This window comes from Heloderma suspectum, chromosome 4 (assembly GCF_057233095.1).
Source record: "Heloderma suspectum isolate Gila_16-S chromosome 4, 16-S_ref, whole genome shotgun sequence".
Taxonomy (NCBI): Eukaryota; Metazoa; Chordata; class Lepidosauria; order Squamata; family Helodermatidae; genus Heloderma; species Heloderma suspectum.
Window position 1 is genome coordinate 219195168 of NC_139461.1, and position 27671 is coordinate 219222838.

The 27671-nt window shown below is 41.5% G+C and overlaps 1 protein-coding gene across 3 annotated transcripts in view; it reads right to left on the minus strand.

Moving 5' to 3' along the window:
• Positions 1–24335: 24335 nt before the first annotated feature.
• The window catches only part of ATG4C (autophagy related 4C cysteine peptidase), a 31871-nt gene continuing 28535 nt past the window's right edge, over positions 24336–27671 (minus strand). For 2 of the 3 annotated variants that reach the window (XM_084852326.1, XM_084852325.1), the window contains 2 exons: positions 27219–27385; positions 24336–25470 (listed from right to left, as the gene is read on the minus strand). In XM_084852326.1, the coding sequence (XP_084708452.1) occupies positions 25425–25470; positions 27219–27385 (213 nt within the window). In that variant the 3' untranslated portion in view covers positions 24336–25424. Of the gene's footprint in view, positions 25471–25524; positions 27386–27671 lie in introns of those variants that run through there. The other variant, XM_084852327.1, reaches the window with a different exon arrangement.

Sequence of the window (27671 nt, forward strand, 5' to 3'; positions counted from 1 at the left end):
TATGAAAAAATAGTTACCAAGCATGCATCTTAAGTACCTCTTCCTACGTTAATCTCTCATTTATTTTAAAATGTGCTGTAAAAATAGCAAAAGGCACCCATGAAAATTTGTTAAAGTTTGCCCATTTTTTCCACATATACATACGAGCAGCAGATCATTTAGAAAAGGCTTTCTTCTATTCCTAACCCCAAAAGCTCATATTACAAAAGCAAATTTTAAGGAAATATTTTCTTTGCCTGGTATTGCAGTCTACACTAAAAAAATTAATTTACATAGTCCATAAACTTTGAATCTGTAAGCAGCTACTTCTTTGAATACCTTCATTACCACAGTCAGCTCTGAATTGTAGCTCCATGATGGAAATTGCTTTTCACATCCTATTAAGAGGGGCCATGGAGCTGTGTTAAATTATCCCCCATCACACAAACTTCCATCGCTCTAGTTTTCATGCCTGATTGTTGCCCCTTTCCAGGCTGAATCTACACATAGCAGTTTTATCGTTATGATACTGCAGTGATAACTATTGGTGCCCATTGGTGTCATGTGCACCAATAGTTATCATTGCAGTATGGTAATGGTAAAACTGCTATGTGTATATTCAGCCCCAGTTGTTTTGGCGCTGTTACTGTTTTTCCAAACTTTTCCTTTTCCTTGATGGCAATGTTATCCTAGCCCAGGGGCATGCAACCTGGTGCCCTCCAGGTGTTTTTGGTCTACAGCTATCATCGTCCCTAATCATTGGCCATGCTGGCTGGGATTTATGGGAACTGTAGTCCAAAACATCTGAGAGGCACCAGGTTACCTATCTCTGTCCTAGCCAATCAGGGACCACATTGCCAGTGTGACAGCACCACCATGTTAATCAGATTTGGCTACATGATGACCATTAAGCAAATTCAGAGTCAGGGAAAGGCTTCTACACTCATTCTGAATGGGTGTCAGGAAGTCCTACTCTGCTGTGAATACTTTCAATCCTTTACACAGCCCCCCCATCACCAAAAGGGTGCCATTTCACTTTTCAGTGAGGTAGGCAAAAAATGAGGCTTAAAGGGCTATTCTTGGATGCATTTAGGATTAAACTGCAAAAAGCAGTGTTTTCAAAGAGTGTTTGTTGTAATTATCTTTTTATGCTTCATCATAATGGATGCTACTGTGAAAGCTTCTCTAAATAGTGGCCCTGTGTAGGAAGAAAAGGGTAAACCAGATTAAGAAAAGATGAAATTCCTCTCCATTTTAGGATTTAATAACTTGAGTAGGACTTCCTGAGGTCCATTCAGAATGAGGGCAGCAAACCCTGATTCTGAATTGGTGTCATGGCCCCTCATGTATCCAAAGTCCAAGAACTACAAAAGTTGTAAGAGTGAGTGTTACCAAGTTAGTCTATCTCATGTTTGAAATCCCTGAGAGTCTAGCCTTTTGTTCTCTTTAAACTGCTGGTTGACAAAAGTCAGGAATATTGTTTGAATTTTGGCAGTGTAAAAAAAAAAAAAAGCCTTCATAGTAATTTCTATTGATCAACATGTTTAAGTACAAATTCTGACAGAATGTGTTGGTCAATACCCATTGGAAATCTATTTCTTCTCAAGGTCAGAGAAAACTTCCATATTTAATCTCATGGGAGCTACACTTACTTCACAAATGTAAAAAAGAGTGTTGACCTTGACAGAAGGGCTGCCTATGCTCCGAAGGAGTTTCAAGTAAGTTCTAAGCTAAGTGCTGAGCCTGATTTAAAGTGCTGGTTTTGACCTTTAAAGCCTTAAACAAGTAACTTAAAGGACTGCTTTCACCCATATCAGCCTGCCCACACTTTAAGATCAGATTTGCATTCTTGAGAGCAGTTAAGTGGGTGAAGACGCGTGAGAGGGCTTTCTCTGCAGTGGCCCCTCACCTTTGGAACAAGTTGCCGTTGGAAATCTGACATGCTGCATCATTGCAGGCTTTTAAGAAAGGCTTGAAAACATACTATTTTACCTTGGCCTTCTCTTGATATGATCGCTGTTGTTGCTGTTATTGCTATTGCTGTTGTTGCTGGTTTTATTGTTGGCTTTTATTCTTTTATTGCTATATTATTGTGTTTTGTTTTTATCGCTTTTAATATTTTAACTGTTTTTATGTATTTTATTGCTGTAAACCGCATTGGGAGGGCCTCTGTCCTAAAAGGCAGCCAAGAAATATTTTAAATAAATAAAATAAATAAATACATTGTAAAGTCAGTAAAAGTCTTTTTAGTGTTAACCCATCTTCTCAACCAGTACCCATCTGTTAAGGTACCAAGGATATTCTCTCTGATTAAATTCATTATTATGAGCCTTCCATCCTACTCAGATCTTGTGAGGAAACCCGGCTTTATATTCCATATGTCCCAACCTCTGAAATTAGCTAGGGCTCATGGAACAGCCATATTAGTTGAGTCACAGAGGCAGTTAGATTTTCTGGACTGGATAGGGGGAGAAAGTTCTAGAGTAGAGAGATAGAGCAGGGTGTCATCTGGGTGTAGATGTGACGGAAAGCCATGGAATTTGATGAAATCCCAACAAAGAGAAAGCAAAGGAATAGCTCCCCATATGCCAGCAAGGCTGAAAATCATGTTCTTTGTCCCAATGGGTGAGAGAGTGTAACCAGAACTGACTTAAGGTTATTTAAAAGTTCAGTATATTTGAAAATAAAAATGTTTAAAACCAAAGCAGGAAAATACTGAATGCCCTTTAACTTATGAAAAATAAAAACATGCAACACAGGAAAGATATAAACAACAGATAGAGAAACGTAAATGCAGAATTAAGACACATGTAGAAGTAAAATGTGAAACATATAATGATTACAGAGAAAATACAATTGTAGCCATGAACCACAAAATTGTGTGACCATTACATGCAAAGGTTACATAATATAAAAGAACTACAGTTATCTCTTGTTGAGGCCCACTACTAAAGTAATATCAAGAAAACTATATTAGAGCATCAAATGGAATAGCTATGGCATACAAAAGTTATAGTAAGCCAAACTAGCAGCAGTTTAAATGGTTACTCAGCTCCACCTAAAACTCCCACCAGTCCAAACTGATTAAATGCAGTTCTTAAAGCTTCCAACTATAAAGCAGTGTGGTCCAAACCTTTAGAAAAAAGGAAGGGAAAATGAAAATGAATGCATTACTACCTATCCTAGGCAAAGTTCTGAGGGACAGGCTCCTGTGGACCTGGATGAAGATTGGAGGAGACCCACATGAAAATTGGAGAAGACCTCTCCCAGGATCCAAGGTGTGGGACCCAGCAAAGTCCAGGTAGAACAAAATCCAGGTAGGAAGTGAAGAAAATGTTTTAAAACAGAAAAGGATGGTAAAGGCTGAGCCTCACCATCAGTAAAATAAAATAGTGGGGGGAAACAGAACCAAGCTGCTCGGGAGTTAGGCTTCTAGTCCCAAAAGACTAGTTCAGAAAAAATGGCCACCAGCAGCCTCAAAAACTCAAAGAGGGACATGATTAAAGTAAGAAATCCCCCTTTTCATACAAACTATGTCTTAAAGTCCCCAAACAAGCAAAAATCTTTTAACAAAAACTGGAACTATGTAAACAGTTCTATGGAAAAATGTAATGAAACAAAAGAAAAAAGTGAACTAAGTCCTTTCCATAGGGTGCAGTTGCAATTTTTAATCCATTGACTCCCCTAAACATTTCTGCCTTGTCCTTTTTTATTCTTTCTACTTGCCAACTAGAAATTTGGTTCTGGATTAGTAAAAGACATACTGGGTAAGCAGAAACCTGCAATAACACTTTTCTATAGTTTTAGGCCCTGATGTTACCCTGGGCCTTAACAGGCTACAGTGGAACATTCCGGACTCATGGAGCTGCAAGTTGCAGGGAGTAACAAACACTGTAACTTTTCCCCATAGTGGTCCATTGTTCCACAACTTGACCACAGCTTTGTCAGCATGATTGCCTTTTCCTGCACCTCAGACTCCAAGCAGCAAAACTTTTCTGCCCTCAAGAAAAGACAGGCCTGCTTGTGAGCCAAAGTTTTACTCCCGTTCCATTCCATGTCTCCCTTGGAAGCTCTTTGTCCCCAAAACCTGAACCCCCCAAAAGGGACCTGAGTAACAGGCAGCCTATGGAAACATTGAAAGAACAATTAGACAGGTAGGAAAAGAAGCATCTGAAGGCAGAATCACGGAAACTTGAGGCATATGGAGAGAGTGATCACCTGTTTTGAAGCCAACAGAGAGGTCAAAAAGAATGACAACTGAATAGAGATCTCTAGATTTCGCAGGGATTTTTGTGAGGGCAGTTTCAGTGGAGTGCAGGACAGATTGGGGGTGGTAAAAAGTGGAGTTGGAGGAGAGAAAGTGGGAATAAGCCACATGATCAAAGAGTTTGGAGGCAATGGGTAGAAGGGAGATAGTTGGAGAGGGAGGATAAGACATAGGAAGTTTTCTTGAGGCAAAGACTTGGGCAGAGCATGAGGAAAGGAGAGGCAATAGGGCAGGCCTTAGCAGGGCATCAAATATAGAAAAGAGGCACCCAGGATTCCTAGAGTTTGTGTGGATCAGAGAGGTGTGGTAGTGTTGTTTGGCCAGGTGCACCAAATGAGTTGAAAGAGAGGATCGATTCATACCAATTGCTTTTGCAGGAGGTTTTGTAGTGGTGATGTTGCAGATGGCTGGTGCTATACAATCTCTATCCCCACATTATGGAGAAGGCATGGCAAGTCTTGCTGAGGTAGGAAATACTGTGCCAGAGCAGTGAGAAAGGTGGATACATGACCCCTGTAGGAGTAATTTAGGACTGGGGACATATTATCATCCGTCTGACCAAAATGCTCTGGGTGATCTTGAGACACAGAATAGGACTTTCCTCAGCCACCATCTCATTTTTGTCTGATACTTGTGTGGCAACTTTTTCTCCAGGGCACAACATGGTACAGTCCTATCTGGAAGAGCCTGTGATTAAAGATCAGAGCAACCAGGTGTGTACTTTCTTTATGGCATTATTCATGTAGTCTAAAGCTTTTACAATATTGCATTACAAGATATGACTTGAGTACATGTTTGAATATTAATAAACATAGCCATGTCCATTACATAGGCATCATGGTTGATTCTGTCTGAGCTCTGAAAAGAAGATTGCAACATCATCATAACAAAGCACTAATTCTGGTCAGGCCTGACAGGATGGAAATGTATTGGGCTCCCAGTCTCCCCTCCTCCTCCTCTCAAAATGTTATTTTTTTAACATATATTAAAAGATGGGTCATGTAATACTTGTAGATAACATTTGTGATGAAAATAAAGTACAAATATCATCTTCAGAAATTGATTTAGTCAAAAAGGGCATTGTGCCAAATAAACTAGAAATCTCAAATGGGCCAGACTCTTCCACAGAATCACTGTGGGTGGCAATACCAGGGTAGGAATAATTTAGGACTGGGGACCTATTATCATCCCTCTGACCAAAATGTTCACAGTGATCTTGAGTCAGAGAATGAAATCAGGGAGGCATCCAAGGGAGAATGTTTTTTAGTCATGGATGATTGAAATTATCAGCACACAGACTGGGTAAATCCAAGCCTCAGAGGTAAAATTTTTAGAAACCCTAATGACCATGCCCTAGAAAAGTTGGTCATGGAACTGACTAGACAGAAGGCAACCCTGGACTGAATCCTAAGTAGCATCCAGATGTAAGTATTATTGAACTGATTGGAAACAGTAACCTGACTAGACAATTGCCAACACAGTCACCTTTGATTTCAAAAGAGGAAACTTCTAAAAAAAAATGAGGGGAATGGTTAAAAAAAAAAAAAAGAAGTTGAAAGGGAAAGGAAAGAAGATAAAATCTCTCCAGAAAGCTTGTGAATTATTCAAAACCACAATAATAGAAGCTCAGCTCAGGATAGGTACCACTTAGTCCAAAACAGGTTCAAAAGGCAGAATCCTGTTCAACCATTGGCTGCAGTTCTTGGTCCTGATGCTGATCTTGGCTGGGTTTTCCTTTTCTCCTGATGGTCTGTTTGAGACAGGTCCACTTTCATTTTCTAGTGGTGTGTCTTTTTGGTAGGCTTGTGCCAAATGGAAACTGTTCTGCTTGAGTTTCCCCTTTGGAGTAACCACCCAATAAGAGTGAGGTGTATGTGCCTTCTTGCTTCTTGTTCACCATCTTATTTTGTCACAAACCCAAACCATCTCTCCAGACTCTAAATCTTCCCATAATTGAACACCTCAATGACAATCATAATTTTTATTCTGTTTCTCTCTTCCATGGTTTTCCCACTTAGCCAGTTCTTCCAAGTCAACTTTCTCAGGGAGAAGTTTGCACAGGGCCAGCGGCAGGTCATTTAGATTTAACAGCCCATGAGCAACTCTGCATAGCTGTATCCATGGACAGAAGTGTATTCCATTAGGACCTTATGTGGATCTCCATGCTTCTTCAGTTGCATCTTCAGTATTTTGACAGCTGCCTCCACAAACCCATTGGTCTGAGGGAACCAGGGGCTAGATGTCTGGTAGTGGAATCCATATTGTCTTGCAAACTTCTCAGATTCTGATATCTTCATAGGTAGAAACTGAGGACCATTGTCACTTGGATCAGCTCTGGGGTGCCATGCCTGGTGAATATGGATTTACTATGCAGGATCACTGTATTACTGTAATCCTCTTCATGGATTACTGCCTTGTTGTGGCGAAGGGGCTTGTGTAACTCAGTGAAGCCATAAGCTATGCCGTGCAGCGCCACCCAAGACGGACAGGTCATGGCAGAGAGTTCTGACAAAATGTGGTCCACTGGAGAAGGAAATGGCAACCCACTCCAGTATTCTTGCCAAGAAAACCCCATGGAACGTATCACAAGGCTAAAAGAGATGACGCCAGAAGATGAGCCCCTCAGGTCGGAAGGTGTCCAATATACTACTGGGGAAGAGCAGAGGGAATTTCCAAGTCGCGCCAGAAAGAGTGAAGCGGCTAGGCCAAAGCCGAAAGGACACTCAGCTGTGGATGTGTCTGGTGATGAAAAGAAAATCCAATGCTATAAAGAACAATATTGTTTAGGAACCTGGAACGTAAGATCAATGAATCAAGGTAAGCTGGAGGTGGTCAAACATGAGATGGCAAGATTGAACATCGACATCTTGGGAATCAGTGAACTAAAATGGACAAGCATGGGAGAATTTAATTCAGGTGACCATCATATCTACCACTGTGGGCAAGAATCCCTTCGAAGAAATGGAGTAGCACTCATAGTCAACAAAAGGGTGGGAAAAGCAGTACTGGGGTACAATCTTAAAAATGATAGAATGATCACAGTACGAATCCAAGGCAAACCATTCAACATCACAGTAATTCAAGTCTATGCCCCAACCACTGAGGCTGAAGAAGCTGAGGTTGATCGGTTCTATGTAGACCAACAACACCTTCTAGAACACCAAAAAAAGATGTCCTCTTCATCATAAGGGATTGGAATGCTAAAGTAGGAAGTCAAGAAATCACCGGGATAACAGGCAGGCATGGCCTTGGTGTGCAGGACAAAGGCTAATAGAGTTTTGCCAAGAGAACATGCTGATCATAGCAAACACTCTTTTCCAACAGCACAAGAGGTGACTCTACACATGGACATCACTAGATGGTCAATATCGAAATCAGATTGATTATGTCCTTTGCAGCCAAAGATGGAGAAGCTCTATACAGTCAGTAAAAACAAGACCTGGAGCTGACTGTAGCTCAGATCATGAGCTGCTTCTTGCAAAATTTCAGCTGAAATTGAAGAACGTAGGGAAAACCACTAAACCATTCAGGTATGACCTAAATCATATCCCTGATGAATATACAGTGGAGGTGAGGAATAGATTTCAGGGATTAGACCTGATAGACAGAGTGCCTGAGGAACCATGGACGGAGGTCCGTAACATTGTTCAGGAGGCAGCAACTCAATCCATCCCAAAGAAAAAGAAATGCAAGAAAGCCAAGTGGCTGTCTGATGAGGCTTTACAAGTAGCTGAGGAAAGAAGGGAAGCGAAAAGCAAGGGAGAAAGGGGAAGATATATCCAACTGAATGCAGACTTCCAGAGAATAGCAAGGAGAGACAAGAAGGCATTCTTAAATGAACAATGCAAAGATATCGAGGAAAACAACAGAATAGGAAAGACTAGAAATCTCTTCAAGAAAATCGGAGATCTCAAGGGAACGTTTTGTGCAAAGACGAGCACGATAAAGGACAAAGAAGGCAGGGACCTAACAGAAGCAGATGAGATTAGGAAGAGGTGGAAAGAATACACAGAAGAACTCTACAGGAAAGATCTTATTGTCCCTGATAGCCATGATAGTGGGGTCACTGAACTTGAGGCGGACATCCTAGAGAGTGAAGTCAAGTGGGCTTTAGGAAGCATTACTAACAACAAAGCTAGTGGAGAACAATCTTCCAGCTGAACTATTTAAAATCCTAAAAGATGATGCTGTTAAAGTGCTGCACTCAATATGTCAACAAATTTGGAACACTCAACAGTGGCCGCAAGACTGGAAAAGGTCAGTTTACATTCCAATTCCAAAGAAGGGCAATGCCAAAGAGTGTTCAAACTACCGTACAGTTGCGCTCATTTCACATGCCAGCAAGGTGATGCTCAAAATCCTACAAGCTAGGCTTCAGCAGTATGTGAACCGAGAACTACCGGAAGTACAAGCTGGGTTTTGAAGAGGCAGAGGAACTAGAGATCAAATCGCCAACTTTCGCTGGATCATGGAGAACGCAAGAGAATTCCAGAAAAACATCTATTTCTGCTTCATTGACTATGCTAAAGCCTTTGATTGTGTGGATCACAACAAACTGTGGCAAATTCTTAAAGTGATGGGGGTACCAGACCTCCTTACCCTGTCTCCTGAGAAACCTGTACCAGGGTCAAGAAGCAACAGTAAGAACCAGACATGGAACAACCGATTGGTTCAAAATTGGGAAAGGAGTACGACAATGCTGCATATTGTCTCCCTGCTTATTTAACTTATATGCAGTGTACATCATGAGAAACGCCGGGTTGGATGAATCACAGGTTGGAATTAAGATTGCCGGGAGAATTATCAACAACCTCAGATACGCAGACGATACCACCCTAATGGCAGAAAGCGAAGAGGATCTAAAGAGCCTCTTGTTGAGGGTGAAAGAGGAGAGTGCAAAAGCTGGTTTGAAACTCAGCATTAAAAACATGAAGATCATGGCATCTGGCCCCACCACTTCCTGGCATATGGAAAGGGAAGAAATGGAAGCAGTGACAGATTTTATTTTCTTGGGCTCCAAGTTCACCGCAGACAGTGACTGTAGCCATGACATTAAAAGACGCTTGCTCCTTGGGAGGAAAGTTATGGCACACCTAGACAGCATAGTAAGAAGCAGAGACATCGCCTTGCCAACAAAGGTCTGTCAAATCAAAGCTATGGTTTTCCCAGTAGCAACGTTTGGCTGTGAGAGCTGGACTATAAGGAAGGCTGAGCGCCGAAGAATTGATGCTTTCGAACTTTGGTTCTGGAGAAGACTCTTACGAGTCCCCTGGACTGCAAGGAGGTCAAATCAGTCAATCCTAAAGAAAATCAACCCTGAGTGCTCATTGGAAGGACAGATACTTTAGCAAATATTTTGGACACCTAATGCGAAGAGAAAACTCTCTGGAAAAGACCCTGATGCTGGGAAAGACTGAAGGCAAAAGGAGAAGGGGACGGCAGAGGATGAGATGGCTAGATAGCATCACTGATGCAATGAATATGGACTTGGGAACGCTCCGGGAGAGAGCGCAGGACAGGAAGGCCTGGCATGCTGTGGTCCATGGGGTCACGAAGACTCGGACACGACTGAACAACTGAACAACAACAATCACTGTATTGGCATTCAGATTCTCTAGTCTGGCAATTCTGGGGAAAGTGAGAATAGTAATCTGTGATCAGGAGGTATCAGGCCCCTTGAAAATGAAAGAGGTCTAGTGCCACCTTTTTCCATGATCTGTATGGGAATTCTGATCACAGGAATAGTTCATGGCAGGCAGTAGCCTCTGGAATACACACCAGGTATCTCTTCACCATTTCCTCTATTTCAGTTAAAGTTCTGGGCCACCACACTGAGTCTCTTGCCCGTGCTCAGCACTTTATGATTCCCTGGTGTCCACTGTGACTATGGGAGAGGATCTCCTGCCACATTGGGAGAGGATCATCTGTCTCATCAACAGTCCATCTTGAACAGCAATCTCATGATGTATTTGCCAAAACTTCTGGCACTGCTGATCTAATTTGTGTTTCTCTGGCCAGCTTTCTTCACTATACATTGTGACCTTATGCAGGGTTGCATATTTCCTGCACCATAGTGTTTCTTTGCAGTTTTTCAAATACTTTGAGGTCTTTGACCCCCACAATTCTGTCATGAACCATCTCATCATGAAGGGTCCCATATTCATAGGGTTCAGCCAGGAAGTATAGAGAAAATAAAATCCTCTACTGGTTGATTTTCTTTTTGTACACATGAATTAAACTTTGCCTGTTCATAAATCACATTGCACTTCACAATGAAATGTGTTTCAAAACTGTCCATCACTGTATTATATTTCTTTGAATCTACCTCAGTCAGCCTGAATGAAAGCAGGTTATCATCTGTGTGGTCCCCCATTAGGTAAATGTGAGGTGGCCAAGTTTTCCGACAACACCAAATTATTTGGTGTGGCATAAACAAAAAAAGGAGTATGAGAAGCTCCAAAAGGATACTTCCAAAATAGGTAAATAGTGACCTTTGGGTCATAGTTCTTATTTCTCTCCATTGTGAGAACTGCCCTTTCAGCCCTATCCTTTGCTTCCTGTTGTTTAACCAGTTAGGGTATCCATAAAAGTATCCTATCCTTTATCCCATGACTGCATCATTTTACTCATGAGCTTTTGGGGAGGGACTTTGTCAGAGGGTTCTTGGAAGTCCAAGTATATAATAAAAATGAATCAGGCTACTAAAAGGGTGTGGTTTTCCTATTTCATATCTCATATTCTCTTAGAGCACCCTGGTAATAACTCTCTAGTCTGGTGGAGACAATGGATATTTAGTTAACAACCAGGCCAGCCCTACCATTAGGCTGCATGAAGCGACTGTCTCAAGTAGCAGATGCTGGGTAGCAGCCTCCAGGCTGTTTCTCATGAACTCTCTGGCTGTTCCTCTCTGTTGGAGGACACAGCTGTGTATGCCACACAACCTTCTGGACCACCTAAACTGGCCTGCTGCCTCAGGTGTGTTGGAGGATACTATCCCATTCCCAGTGTTGAAGTAAGATGGGGATATGCCATCTCGTCCTTCACTTCAGGCAGCAAAATGTCTTGGGGTGGTCCTGGTTTACAAAGCTCTTCCTTGGCCCGATATTGCTTTTTAACAAACCCATAAAAAATACTAGTATGACAGGTCCTACAAAGCTAACATCAGATCTGTCACATCTTTACTCATGTTAGGCTTTTCAGCAAATATACATATTGAGCACTGTTTGTTTAAAATTAAAGTACACTGTACCTTCAGCTTGTCTTCTTTACAAGACTATTAGGGGAATCACAATGACACATGCTGTCCAGCTTTACAGCAGAGGACTTTATATGTGTCCCTCTGTCAATAGTCAAGGAGACAGTACACATCACAGATGTGAGGCAGGAACTGCTTAATATAGGGACAAATGCTCCATGTTTCAGTGGTTTGTCGGATAATAGCTCTAAGATCAGCTGTGTATACCCAATACGTGTGTGTGAGAGAGTAAAAGCATATTAATGGAATTCTATCTCAACAGATTTAATTCTTAAATGCTACACATACTTGTTTAATCTCTCATTTTAAAAGTAGGAAAGGTTAGATTATAACATCAGTTTAGCTCTCTTTGAAGCAGGTAATAATTAAGTTGATTCACTGTTGCAATTACTGTCAAATCCCCCTTAATTACCAGAGATTTTATAGCAGCTTCATTATACGTCTCCTATAATGCATTGTGGCCCTAAGGAGAAAGGGGTTGCAGGAAATTCTGCATCGCATGTATAATTCTAAGCTGCAGTTAAAGCTTCTCATGAAAGCCACTGCACTAAATTTATCTCTCTCTCTCTCTTTTTACTTTTCTTCTCATTATTTCAAGTACTTTAACTGAAGTAACACCACTAAAACATCTACCTAACTTCCTGGGTGAGAATTGATCTTTTCACTGATATTAGAAATAAAAATGGGGAATGAGCAAATGGACAGTGAGTTATTTTCTGTGGAAAGCTTAATACCCCCCAAAACAGGAGCAACGCCAATTTAAAACGGAAAAGCCAGTGAACAGTGCTTTTAATCACATCCGTAGCACAAATGTTGTTCTCCTATCCTAATAATTCCCTCCAACGCTAAACTTGGGTGGTCTTGTATCTTACCTAAAAATAAGGTATCAGTTCCTACGAACTTGGGAGACCTCCTAGATACACCGAAGTATATTACTTTGCAAATTAAAATATGTTTTAAAAAATCCAAACTGCATAACAACTTTCAGGATCCATGGAGAGCACACAGATAAGCCATGAAAAGTTGAGGGTGTCAGTTGGAACAGGGAAGAAAATGGAGAGGAGATGAAACCACCCTGCTCAAACCCCAACAGTTTATTATAGGTATCTGGAAGGGGAGATATTGGGTCGGATCCAGTCATCGCATGAGCGGAAGTCTGCTCACACAACGGGGCTTCTGCTTGTGCAAGGGGACTTCTCAGTCCTCTTCTCCCCTTTGCAGCCCCCGTTTGCTACCCAAATCTGTTCCAGAGCAGATGGGGGGGGGCATGTGTGAAGCTCCAATGGGGAAGGGGAAATCCATTCCACCAGCAATTTCCTTCAGCTGGTTTAATGACATCCCTGGGTTAGTAGCAAATATATGCCATGTGGTTCAAGCATTCTCCTCCCTATAATGTTTCAGGAGTAAGGAAAGGAAAAAGGACACCTTTTCTAAGGTTGGCCACTTACACATTGCCAAAAAAGGGGAAATGCAGCACTAAAAAAAGAAGAGGACAAAGACCTGTATACGTGCATATGCTAATATATAGGTAGAGATGCAAATTTAGAAAAAAAGTTATAATTTAAATAGAAATACAGCATATTTCACCATAGTGGCAAGGACGGTGTCTGCTCAGTTTGCTGTCCAGGAGATTGTTAGGGTTGAATCCAGGCCCACTGGGAGTTCTGAGGACTCCGATTCTGAAACAGAGCTAGAACAGCTAGATCAGAAAATGGAGGAAAAACCTCCCCCAGACCCCCCAGGCATTGGGGGAGAATCTTCCCAAGGCTTTGACAAACAGAAGGCCCAAGCTGAGTCGTGGCCTCTCTTGCCCACTGTGGGAACCCAAGTTTCCGGGGGGGAGGAAGAGGGGCCTGACTTGAGAGATGCTAGAGTGCATTGCAAGTTGAAGCAGGCAGAGTTAGGGACAGGGCTAAGACACACTGCCAGGATAGCCACTCTTAGAAGCCAACGTAGAAGGGAGTCTCCCTAGGGGAGGGGCATCACCATTAAGCAGGTTTGATCTTTAGTATTCACGGGCAAACTGTTGGCAACTGTCTTCCCTAATGGAGATCTTAGAATAGTTGTTTAGAGCCTGGGGCAGTTCGAGAGCTTTCTTGAATCTGCATTGTGCAAAGGGTTGCTTTTGGCATAATAAAACCGCAATAGCTTGAACTACTAGTCTGTTTAGTTGACTGCGAAGGGAGAGGATGATCAAACACGACAGCACTATCTGTTGATGGGCAACTTCAAGGTCCCTGCTGTTCTCCCTTCTTACGGCTGTTTATCTTTAAACCAGACTTCAAAGAGAGGATAATAGAGGACTGTCCTCTGACACCTCTTCAAAACCCAACCTACCTTTTCCTTCATCCCATGCTCAAGGCGCCAATCTCTCACTGTGTTATATAGTGCTAAAGGGCTCAGGTTTAGGCTGAGTGCAATCCCCAAACTCATGTGCTTTATTGGTATTTATTGGGGGAGGGAGAAATACATGCACAATTTGATTTCCAAATAGCAGTACAAGGCTCTTGTTCCAGCCTTGCAGGAAGCCAGAACAGGAACAGCCCTGTAAAGGTCTAGGGATTCATTGCAACGTTCTGCTGTGTTCCTTTACTCATTAGTAGCATTGTAGCATCAGCACTGTAGGTGACATGTTCACCTTTACATATGGTTATACATATACAAATGCCCATAGCCCAATTCATGCCAGGGTTTAAAAGAGCTCACCTACAGAAGTGCCAAGCTCAACTCGGAAACATGAAGTAATTCAGATAGCCCCTCCCATTTATCTACTTAAGGTGTGAAGGGGAGAGTGGGACCACACCCCAATCCAGGCATTCAGCTGACCACATGAAAGGAGCCCCTACATTGGGATTTCCCATGTCCTGGAACCCTGATCAATCTAGGTTCCAGATCACATGGAGGTTCCTACACACATACAGTTGCATGTGGAAGTTCAGAAATCAGGGGTGGAGCCAGTGGACACTGACCCACTAATCCCTCCATACATTCACTGAACAAGTGGAGGGGATCGGTTGAATATGATGAAAGTTGTGCTAAAGAAGAATGTGTCTCTGAGCCTGTGAAGAGTGTTCCCTGTATCACCAGAGCCACCCTATTCACCAAGACTAGGGGACAGATCTTCCAAGTGAGAATGTGTTCAGGCAAATGTTCTTTTCAGGCTGAAATCCTATGAACACTTACTTGGTAGTCAGCTCTACTGAACCCAGTGGGACTTACTTCCTGGTAAATTTGCATAGAGTTGGGCTGTAAGCCTTGCATATCCTGTCTAAAAGACCATTCCTGTACCTTGCACTACAGTTAATCCTGATCAGAGAAATAAGTGCAGGCAATGAATCATAAGAAAAAACAGCACAACTCATGTGCACATGCGCATAAGATTATACAGTTTCCATTAACCTGATGGACAAGTCATCATCTCCCAACTTCAGCCTCAAAATATAATGCTGTGAAACCATATCAAACGTTCTGAGAATTCAGAAACATCTGCAATTGCCTTCTGGTTTTTAAGTGTTTCAAACATACTGTCACCACATTTTCAACTTTCTCGCTTCTAGAAGCAAACTTCTCAAAATATGAGAAGCTGAAGCTCAAACTAGACATGACTCCGGCTACAGTGTTACCATGTGTGCTAGTTAACACATGTGTGGACTCACACGTTCAACCCGAACATGGATATGGGATCTTTTAACTGTTGAGTTAACCAGGACCACTTGAGAATGGGCACATTGACTTAAATCCAACGTTGTGCAAGTAGTCCTGCTCACATGACAAAATGTCCCCTGGCTCTCCTCCCCTCTGCCACCCCCTGTATGATGTCCAAATGTGCTCCAGGGGGTTCCAGAAGAGGTTGCAGGGGAGGGAAAAACCATTCCGCCAAGGGTTTCTGTTCTTCTGGCAGACGGTCAGGGTTGGATACAACCCCCTATTTCGAAGAATGAAGTTGCCAGAGGCAAGGGTTTAAAAAAAAAAAAGTATTTATTAGAATTAAAATACAGAAAGTTAAACAGTTTACTTGAGGTGTTCAAATGAGCGCTGCCATACAAGGTTAAAATACTATAGATGATCCTAGCAAGTACATGTCTCAGAAGAGAAGACATGTGATACGATGAAATTTCAGGACGCAGACGTTTAGGCACAATTGGAAAAACAACAACACTCAACGTAGCCAGAAGCTGTTACGTATGTGACAAGGCTGATGTTGTTTCTTGAAACCTTATAATAGAAGTTATCACCTTCTAGTCTAGGTTCTTATTGCCCATTCTTATGGGACTGGCACATTTGGCAACAGCAGGCCTATTTGTCAGTATCGGGTTGCTGCCAAGTTCCTTTAAAAGTGAGAGTGGAATTTAAAGCACGGAAGGAATGGGCAGAAGCAGGGTGACACCAGATGTTCTGGCCCATGGCCTCAAGAAAAAAAAAGTGGTTTCTGCGAGGAAAACTGCACTTTTTAACACAGACTTCCCCACCCTGGTGCCCTCCAGATGGTTTGGACTCGGACTTTCATCAGCCCTAGCCAGCATGGCCAATTTTTTATTATTTTTATTATTAAATTTATTAATCGCCCATCTGGCTGGTCACCCAGCCACTCTGGGCGATGTACAACATACAATAAAAACAGTTTAAAACAATAAAATTCTACAATAAAAACATTTTCTAAAATACCCTAACCCACCCCAAATGCCTGCCTGAACAACGTTTTTAATGCACAACGGAAGCTCATTAAAGAGGGGGCATGACGGAGTTCCCTAGGGAGGGAGTTCCACAGAGTGGGGGCCACCACAGAGAAGGCCCTCTCCCTCGTCCCCACCAGTCTAGCTGTCCTGGCTGATGGGACAGAGAGAAGACCATCCGAGGCTGATCTTGTTAAGCGGCCTGTCTGGTGCTGCTGGAGGCGCTCCTTAAGATACGCTGGGCCGGAACCATATAGGGTTTTAAAGGTCAAAACCAACACCTTGAATTTGGCCCGGAAAACAACTGGTAACCAGTGCAACTCCTTCAGCACTGGAGTGATGTGATCTCGCTGGCGGCTGCCTTTAATCAGACGAGCTGCCGCGTTCTGTACCAGCTGCAGTTTCCGAACCGTCTTCAAGGGTAACCCCACGTAGAGCGCATTACAGTAGTCTAAACGAGAGGAGACCAGGGCATGTACTACCGATGGGAGCAGATGGTCGGGAAGGAAGGGGCGCAGCTGCCGTATCAGATGGAGTTGATACAGCGCTGTCCGGCTCACAGCTGACACCTGAGCCTCCACGGACAGCTGGGAGTCCAAAATGACCCCCAGGCTGTGGACCTGATCTTTCAAGGGTAGCCGTACCCCATTCAACACCAGGTCAACATCCCCCAGCCTCCTCTTGTCTCCCACCAAAAGTACCTCGGTCTTGTCAGGGTTCAGCTTCAGCTTATTCCTCCCCATCCAGCCACTCACCGTCTCCAGACATTTGGACAGGGATTCTACGGCCAACCTTGGTGAAGATTTAAACGAGAGGTAGAGCTGCGTGTCATCCGCATATTGATGACACTGCACCCCAAACCTCCTGATGATAGCCCCCAGCGGCTTCACATAGATGTTAAATAGCATCGGGGAGAGGATGGAACCCTGTGGCACCCCACAAGTGGCCACGGGTCCGAAACCTCCTCTCCCAGTGCTACCCTCTGGTACCTGCCGGAGAGGAAGGACCAGAACCACCGCAATACGGTGCCCCCAATGCCCAACCCCTCCAGGCGGTCCAGGAGGATACCGTGGTCAACGGTATCGAAAGCCTCTGAGAGGTCGAGGAGAACAAGGAAGGAGCATTCACCCCTATCCAGAGCCCTCCTCATATCATCTACCAAGGCGACCAAGGCCGTTTCTGTCCCATGCCCAGGCCTGAAGCCCGACTGAAATGGGTCTAGATAATCAGTTTCTTCCAAGTGTGCCTTCAACTGCACCACCACCACCCGCTCAATCACCTTGCCCAAAAATGGTTAAGAAGGCCATGTAGTAGTTGTAGTCCAGGATATCTGGACGGCACCACTGGGGAAAACTGCTCTAACACCTCCTGTGCTTTAAATTGCCCTTCTTCTGCCTGCTTCTTCTGCACTTTAAATTGGTCCCCCAGCCCTGCCTTAGAGGAATTCTACATGACTCGCATTCTAACAGATAGGTTGTGCCATTGTGGTGTAGTTAGAGCCTGAGATTCCTATGTTAATAGGAATTTGCAGGCTGTAGGGGGCATTCAGCTAGTTGTTGCTGTGTGCTACTGTTAAGAACATCTTAAAACTAGTTTAATACACACGACAAAACAGGCATGATGTGTATGTGGGTTACGTGGATCCATGTAGTAGTTTACAATGCCCAAATATCGTAAAAGTTTGGGGATTTTAGGTGACAAACAGTACAAGCAGAATAATCCAACATTAACAAATACAGGATGCTCTTCATATATATGTGTGAGCAAACTTTTGAATTGCCCCACAAAAGTAGAAATTCAGTGACGTGTACTTTTTTAATGCAGTTAATTCTCCATATAAACCCTATGAAGTTGGAAAAAGAAATCCTAAAATGAATGCCACGATCAAACAGGAACACATAGGTCCAAATTTTCTCTCAGTTTTTCTGTGTCTTAATTATCCTTTAGATTAATGGAAAATGTATTCCAAATCTTTAAATTCCATGAATAGTTATACATTTTATACTGAACGATCACAAATAGCTTTTATTTACAGGGCATCTTAACAATGTTGTCAGTTATTCGGTTTGGTTAGAGTGGGGATCGGATGTAAACAAACATTTTAAGCACTGTGAGAGATTCTGTCATTTGTTTTCTGGACAAAGAAACTTTCACCATACTTAGAATGTAAGTATGTCTTCTGAAAGCAAGTACAATTCCTCAATTTAATGTTTTAACTACAGGCCTGATAACATTAACACCCTGAAAAGGCACACATTTAATGATATAAGGATTGAATACCTAGCAAATAACTATACTATATGTACCAACACTTTCAGACCATTAGATACATTTATAGAGTTGTCAATCTCTGTCAGGTCTCACAATACAGGGCAGTATTAAAATGGCAGTGCCTAGTAGAATGAGCTACATCTTGTATTTTTTGGATTTGAAGCATTAAGAGTTAATACTACTTCTAAAATCACTTCATTATATCAGTATATTTTTATTATATCATCAACACTTTTCTTTCATTAATTGAGAATGGTTTAATAAAAATAAAATTTCCAATATAAAATGCATATCATAATAACCAACACTCAACATCAAATAAGTGCATTAAAGATGGTTAAAAACACAACCAGAATCATGTAAAATAAAGATAATTACAACTGCAAATTTTAATCCAGATACAAGAAAGCTACAAGCAAATAATATAAGTCATACTTATGTTTCAAAGGATGGCTTAGGCTAGTAAGCTGACAAGTTCAGAATGTTGCGTGCTAGGCTACAGCAAATCTCACAAAAACTTTCAAGATCTGGACAACTTGGATATAAATAACTACAGGGAAATACGTTTGTATAAACAGCATCGATGAAGCACAATAGAGAGGGGTGGGGAAATTGTACTCCTCCAGATGTTGTTGGACTACAACTCCCATTATCCTGGACCATGCTGTCTGGAGCTGATTGGAGCTGGAGCCCAGCAAGCAACAATCTGAACCTGTGAGGTACTAGCCTGAACAGTCCTCTAAAACAGAGGGAGGATGTGAATGTACTTGAACAGGAAACTCTTAAGTCTTATAGGGGAAAGTGAGGCCCTCCAAACGGTATTAGACTGCAACTCCCATCAGCCCTAGAAAGGATAGCCAGTGGTGAGAAATGACAGAAGTTGCAGCCCAACAACATCTGTAGCCCCCCCCCCCCACATCATTGTTTGAGAGAGAAGCAGAGACAAAGAGAAGTATGCTTCTGTCATCTGCTCACTCAAGAATTAGGACTACCAGACTTGCTTGGTTCTTGCTGGCATTTCATGTACACAGGCAGGAGGAGAAAAGGAGGTATGGCAGCTGTCAGCTAGCAGGAGTACCACCACCCAATTTGGCCTCTATTGTCTTTTTTTTTTAAACCTAGTACTCCACCCAAAATTAATCTCCAGCTTTGCTAATATGAAAAGTGCTACATTACTCTTCAGTTTTGCTTTCTGCCTACCAAGATCTGGTAGGCCTAAGGTTGGAGACAAATCCAAGTAACTACTGTGATTTTCATACTTTTGAAAAAAATCAGGCATTACATGTTAGATTATCCCAACTATACTAGGTGTAACCTGAAAATTGGGCGACACCTAGTAGAGCCTAATCCATTTAAGTCTGAGCTTCTCCCCTCCACCGTTTGTAACATCTGTTGAAGAGAACTGGTGATCACGAAAACTTGCCCACAATTTTGTGCATATTTGGTTGGTCTTAATAAAGGCATAGCCTGATGGTAGACTTTGGGGTTTTCTTATGGACAAGCGTAGCTTATTTTACTGTATATAGGGGATATTTGTTACTTATATAACACTAGTTCTGGCTATAAATACTAATCAGGCAGCCAGAAATGTAAAAAACGTGAACAAAAGGAACTAAAAGAAGCTAGAAGGATCAATCCTTCAGTTTTTCAAAACAGACAAGGGACTGTGGCTGGGAAAGTGGTGCAAATTTGTACTAGGACTAGAGAAGCCATGCTTGGGAATCCTCCTTCCCTGTATATCTAGAAATTCTAAGTCTGCAATCCTATACACTTACCTAGGATTAACTTTTCAGTAAACACACATAGGGTCAGGCTGAAAGTGGAGAGGAAGATTTATCTTCATTCTTCTGAACACACGTGAACATTAAAATACCTATTTAGTGTATAGCCTGCTATTTCACATGCTTGCAGCTGATGAGGGCCTGTTTGAATGGTTACGTATGCTAACACATCATAGGACTATTGTGGGTTATTTTTTCAAATAGCATATCTTTAACTTGGTTTTCCCCAACCTGATGCCCTCCGAATTTGTTGGACTACAACTCCCATCTCACCTTGCCAACATGCTAGCTGTGGAGTGTGGGAATTACAATCCAACACAACTGAAGGACATCAGGTAGGAGAAGGGTGCTTTAACTGAAAGAACACTCTCAGATAAGGATCTTTGGAATGAGAATAGGGGTGTTGTAAGAAGAAAAGATGGCTGTCTTTTCTTCTTTGAAAAGAGACAACTGAAGGGTAGGATGAATATCTTTGCAACCTGGCCTTCCTATCAAATTTTGTCAAAACAACAACAAAAGCTTTTTACAGTTTACATGTCACAGATTGTTTCCACAGGAAAAATCTTTACAAATGAGAGCCAGTAAAGTGAGCTTGCAAAAGTTCAAAAACTGGGGAATGAATAATGTCTTCTCTTGTAAGGAAGGAATTTATTTCCCAGAGTACAATTAGATCTAGAAAGGGCTTCAGTGTGACAGATACCATTGGCAGCTGTGTTAACAGTAAAGGAGCTGGCTTTGTATACCAGTACAGTTATTAAATTTCTCCAGAGACCATGACTCATTAATCAAATATTCATACATCTCTGTAAATACATGCTAAACAGAGAAAAGCCTCAGAGCAGAGCATCCCAACACAAGCAGTCTTTCATGTAGGGCTGACAAAAATCCTGAGAACAAGGGGTCAAGTTGTGCATTCCTGATGCTCTATGTACCCCAATTCCTAAAAACAGAACACAAGTGATCTTACTAATGGCAAGTGCTATAGAGTTACAATTAAAATGACTCTGCTATGGCTTCATACCATCTTTCTCTTTTAGAAAAATAAGAAGATAAAAGGAATTCTACTGTTCTTTGTTAACCATCAGACAAGTAACTTTTTCCCTGCTGGATAGAGAAATCAAGGCTACGCTCCTATTAATACAAGAATTTGTATTAGCAAGAGCAAACAACATTTGGCTGTTTAAGCTGCAGAGTCCAGAAAATACTGCATGCCTGCAAAGGGATTTTGCTTGCTGTAGTCTGCAAGGCCTTCATTTTGCTTTCCATCCATCAGCACAAATCAAGATTTGCTTGCCAACACATTGGGAGTGTGTACAGAAGTAAATGGAGCACTCGAATCAGGGCAAAGCTTTCCAAGTGGGGCAATAAAATCCAACCTGCAGCTGCCACTTTAGGCACCATCAACCTGGCTTTTGAATCTACTAAACCAATTGCCTATATAAAAAAAACAACTCAGGATCTGCTTCTTACAGGGTCATGGAAGACTGTAGGCCAAGATCTAACGCTCAAAAAAGATATTTTCCTAGTTAGAAAACTGCCTGACTTGCCCTAAATGAAGAGCTAAACTGAAATAAGCTGGGCTCTTAAGTGTTTGAATAAACCTTTCTGAGAGTACCTGTGGCTTTGTTCTGCTGCAAAGATCGCCCCACACAAATTTGTTGTCGTTCCCTTTGGGCCTCAGATCCACTATTGAAATCCTGGATTTGCAGACCTCTAACTCCAGTTTATGCAAATTGATCAGAAGTGTGGAATTTAAGAACTACTTGGCACGGGATAAAAGCATGTACCCAAAGGCAGTGTTTGGGTTCTATCTGCTCCTGCTCTTTTGCAGCCATGAGAATGCCTTTGGCATGTCAAGCTTTCAGTTCAATAGGGTCTTCAATACAGCACTTACAGCTATTGGACTGTTCAGAGAAGTCATTCTAGAGCTGTTAGAGCAGTTGTCACAACAAGGGAAGGGTGGGTGGGATTACAATAGGGAAGTGGCACTTGTGGGTATACCAGCATTATGTACGCACCTAATTTACAATGTCCTGCTTCATATGTGCATTCCTACTGTATGCCCAAAATATGGAGGTATGGGCTAATATTTTGAGCTCAAAGGAGTGGGTTAGGGCTACAGATACATTGGTTCAGCATTCAAGGCATGCTGTGGGACCAGACATTTTCTCAGTTGCATGGGTAACCATGGCGTAAGTTTGTGGCAAAAAAGAAAAGAAAAGGGGGTCTATTAACTGGCGAGGATGCTTTGGTTGGACTCAGACTGAGCAGGTCTGCTATGAAGAAAACTGAGAGAGCTCCCTGTGCACTGGGCTCACACAGTTTAGCTATATTGTCCATGCTTCTCAATAAAGTTCTGGTCATTTTTATCCCATCTGCGTCTGCATCTTCATTCAACGTATCATTGTAAATAACTACCAGGTGTTGATTTGTAAAGATGCCTTTAAGAAAACAGGCTACTGCTGGGTGTGTGATAACGAATGCTAGGATGGTTTGTGTTTGAAAGCAGCAGCAGCAACAACAGTAATGACACAAATTAATTGCAGAGATTTCAGGGAGATAATGCAGGAGAGGTAACAAGAATCACCATGTAATTAACGTGGTTTCAAATTAAAGTCCCCTGTAGTTACTGAAAAACATTAATTTATAGTAACTTAGTAATTCAACTTGTCACCACTGTAACACAGACCTTTAGGGATAAGGATAATCTGCAAATGTGTCAGAGGTAGGATGAGAGCCAGAGCAGACTGTGATGTTAGTTTTAGTGCGCAATCCTACGGCCGCTAGTCAGCGGCTAGACGGCCATAGGATAGGTCAGTTCCCGGGTGAAGCACAGAAGGGAAGATCTCCATGCTGCTCCTGCTGAGCACTGGATAGGCGGTTGCCTCCAAATTCGGAGGTGGCTGCCTATCCCAATAGTATTGCCCCTGGTCCGTGGATTATTTTTTGCTAGTGAAACTGAGCTTCAAAGATTTATATCCCTTCTTTGTGTGTAAAATGACCAGACTTGAACAGAATACATGAAATATACAAAACTGGGCTCAGATGTTATAATTAGGCACTGATTCATGGGAAAGTCTTGGGTTTCTACAGAAATATTTAAATATTTGCTTAAGCAATATAAAGCTTGTTTAAGCAAAATGGGAAGTATGTACATCAAATCCCTCCTCCCCCAGTAATGTGATGATCTGGAAAGTTTCAAGGACTTCTTTCTCTACAGGACTTGTTAGAAGACAGAACTTTCTTTTAAAGGCCTGTAGCAGTTGTTGGGTACTAGCTGACAGAGGAGAAAGCCCCAAAAGATATTTTGATGGATCTTGAAGAAGTATATTGAAGAAAATTTTGTCTTCTCTTAGTAGACTATATAAGATCACAATTTCATGAACAAAGTTAAAAGTCTTATTGATTTGCCCTAGAGAGTTTTCCTTCTGCATAATTGCTGGCTCGATTAGTTCTTTTCCTGTTAGGAGCCAGTCAACAGGCAAAAGATAAATAAAAAATAAAGATTGCATTTAAAGAGAAGCTAAAGGTATAGAAAAAGATAAGTGCAATGTTCCAGTGGCTTTAGCTGTTTAGGAGTGCGGACATAGGGGGAAGAGCACAAATGGCATTTTGTACCAATTAGTGAAAATCTTTAATTCTGTATCCAGACACACTACAGTTATTATGATGTGGCAAGTCAAAGTTTTTGTGTTAGTTGCACTGACATCTGTATGGATCTTTGGCACAGTGAATTCTAAAGTGTGGAGCAGAGATATAAACATATAGCAAATGTATCCTAGGGATCATGGACAATTAAAGCTTTGTGTACTCTGCTCTTCACCCTGGACACCGGAAACCATGGTATTTGTATGGAAAAGACTTTTGCCCATGTTAATCCATTCTTAGTTTCTTGGTTTTAACAAAAAACATTTTGCTAACCAATTAGCCATGCTTATTAAGGCATCCATATGATTAATGGGGAAAAATGAATAGGTCACATCGACTGATTGATGCAGAAGAGTTTGGGCCACATTCATTTTAAAAGCAAGAGTGGCCAAACAGATTAAGGCTGCAATCGTAAACAGACTTCTTATTAAGTTCCACTGAACGCAATGAAACTTAGTTCTGTGTAAAACGCTTTTTTTTTTTTTTACACACTGCACATTGTGTGTGTTTTTTACACACCACATGATTCCAAAATATCCTTAGTTATGCCATTATATAAACCATAATCCCACTTGCAAATTTTCCATTCAGCTACATTAGCTATAATTTTAAGTATGTTTTTGTGCTTCATCTATAAACTGTCCTCTTGTCATCCTCATAAATAAGTATACTGGGAGGTTATTATTCAGTTAGACAGCTATAGCAGAATGTTAATGCTGGTTCACAACAAATAACCAGACCATTTTACACAGCTTGTTTCTTGAGATAGTGGAATGAAATCACCCCTGCAAGACAAATACATCTTTAAAAATGAAGACATGGGCATTTCATATTTTCACATTTAATAAAGCAACAGCTTTCTCCCCCATACTGTTTATGTAGATTTTAAAATATGTGGTACTGAAATCAAGCCTTCTATTACAGAGATTTATATGTTAAGTGATTGGTACTTCTAAATGCACAGTGCCTATTTGCTTTTGACTCCTCACCCTGCAGTTATAGGCTTTGATTTAAAAGCTGCACTGTTAAGATTATAAAAATCCAAATTATATTTGGAGAAAGGAAACAAAACACAGCTCCCATCTAATAACTGTTTTTGTCTACTATGATTGGTTGCAGTTTAATATTAGTAACATACCCTTTAAAACGGTGGGGGAAGCCAATACTGCATTACCTCTTCCTATTAAGGCTCAACCACAATCTTAACGAGTAGTCATTATAAGATCATATTGCTAAGCAGCACCTTAACTCACCGCTCAGCTTACATAATTGTATCAGTATTACCATTAAACAGTAGATACACATCTGAGCAAGATGAACTGTGAGACCAGCATTTTATGATTACATTATTAAACATTATCGGGGTTCATGCAGAGTAACACTAATATTTTTATTCACTGGCTCTTGATCCACATTAAACTTAGATTATAGTCAAGACGACATCCTAAGCACTTGTTTTCAACAGATTTTACTCCATATTAAAAACTTGCCATACAAGCTACTTCACATGTCCTGCTGCCTTTAACTGGGTTAAATGATGGCCTGCCGAATCAAAGTGCACCATGGTGCTCAGAGACCTGCTTCATTAGAGGTACTCTGAAACAGATATCAACAAAAACATGAAATAAAAAACTGAGGCTAAATAAAAAGTTAACTAACAAACAGTTCTCCATTGTCAAGAACAGATCTGAATCTGAAATGGTTAGACACAGCAGAGCAGAACATAAAGCATCTCAGAGCACAAGCTTGGCACATCAACATTCTACCATATCTGAAAGAGAACAGTAGCTTCCTGTACAAGCACATTTCATTATATTCATCTACTATGAAATAAAATAATTAGCATTATACATTTACAAAATGCTTTAAGACCAAAGTAATGTTGCAAAATATGAACCTTTAAGAATATACATGTTCAATGTTGTTTGCACACATATTTTCAAAGGGAAATTAGTCTCTTAGAATTCTGCCAGTACTCTCAAACTGTTGCAGCAGATGGACTACACTACGCTCACCAGCTTGATAGACATATCTAAACCTACAATGGGTGGGGAATCCTTGGGTCTCCAGATGCTGGTGAACTGCAACTCCCATTGTCCTCACTGGCCATGTTGGCTGGGGCTAATGGGAATTGGGAGCCCAAGAACATCTAGAGGGCCAGAGGTTTCCCAGCCCTGCTCTACAGGATGAAAGTCAGGTGCTGTGACTGGTCCAACAAATCTTTTACAGCTGCAGCTGTCATCATTCACTCTCTGGGCATCCCAAGATTTCACATGAATCAGAAGTACTGCTTCCAGTATTCATGAGCTCAGTGCAGGCCTAATTCAACAACCAAACCCAACTAGTTCAACAACTTGTACAGCTGCTACAAGTGGGGACATGTGTCGCGGAGCTGGAGTAGTCTACAATGAGAATGGCTGCCCAAAGCTACAAAGTTATTGACATGACTCCCTAAGCCACTTGTCTACGCAGGTGTCAGGAAGCCCTGGGCACTTTCCTGACCTACTGGCTGGCAAGCAAGGGCCAGGGCCAAAGTATGTTAGACATCACTGACATCTGCTTTAAGCCAAGCAAAAGAGTTTACCTTTTCAACACCAGGTGAAAACTTATTTTCCCAGGCCTTTCAGATCTACTGATTATCACTCTGCTTTTACTAGTTAAGCCATTTGATGTGTTTAAAAACTTTGTTTTAATCCCTATTGTGATGTTTTTAATCCCAATAGTAAACTGCTAAAGGAATCCCTGGATTGACAAGTGGAACAACAAATGTTTCATAAACATTAATAGGCAATATTTGGACACTGCATATGCTGCTGCTTGATGCATATGTTGGGATAGGGTAGGAGAAGGACTTCCCTCACCTTTCCACCCCTCCATCAGGCAATCCATACTGGGAAAAAGAATTTATGCTAGATAGAGCTTATCTCCTGGAATTCACAACTGGAAGATATGATGGCAGCCACCATCTTGGAAAAAGGTGGGTCATTGTTGAAAGCTCTGCTCTGACCCCTGCCATCTGAAGTGCTGTGGGTGGCTATGCAAAGCTGGGCCCTCTTCGTAATGATGTATGTACTGTGGAACTCCCTCCCAGGAAGGGTTCACTGTCCCTTGCCCTCCTTGCTGGGATTTAGAAAAACATATTGAAATGCATTTGGGAAAACTGATCATTCTTGATAATTCTATTGGTTCACTGTTACCTGTTCTGTGAATTCATCCTTTTTCTTACATTCTTTAATTAGGTTATATATATTGTTTTTATATTGCTGTTAGGCCATGTTATAGGTCCTGACAGATGGAAAGATGGGGCATAAATATTTTAAATGAATAAATAAAAATGTCCTCACAACAAGACAAAGTCCTCTGTACTAAAACGTTTCAACTTTTTGTTTTCATCCTCAGAGAATAGGGCTCTCTCTTCCCGGACTGGACTCATCACAAAATCATAGTCTCTAGAATGTCCATTTACAAAGGTAAACAAAGGATATTTCTCCTTAGATGAAGATTTCAGAATCTACAGTGAAACACAGTATCAGAGAAAAACACTGATTAGAAGACTAAAACAGTACAGCTCTTACATGTGTGAATGCATCAACTGTGAATTTATTTTAAACACTGAACAGAATACATTGCACACAGGACATGAGATCTTCCCCAACCATCCTCTTTTTGTGTTTCTGGTGTACCTTTAAGTGCTGCATCTCGCATATCTCCCTAGAAGTTTGCACACTAGATCTGCACTTGGAACACCCACATTTTTGCACAGCAGAAATGCACACTGCAGACATTTACACCAGAAT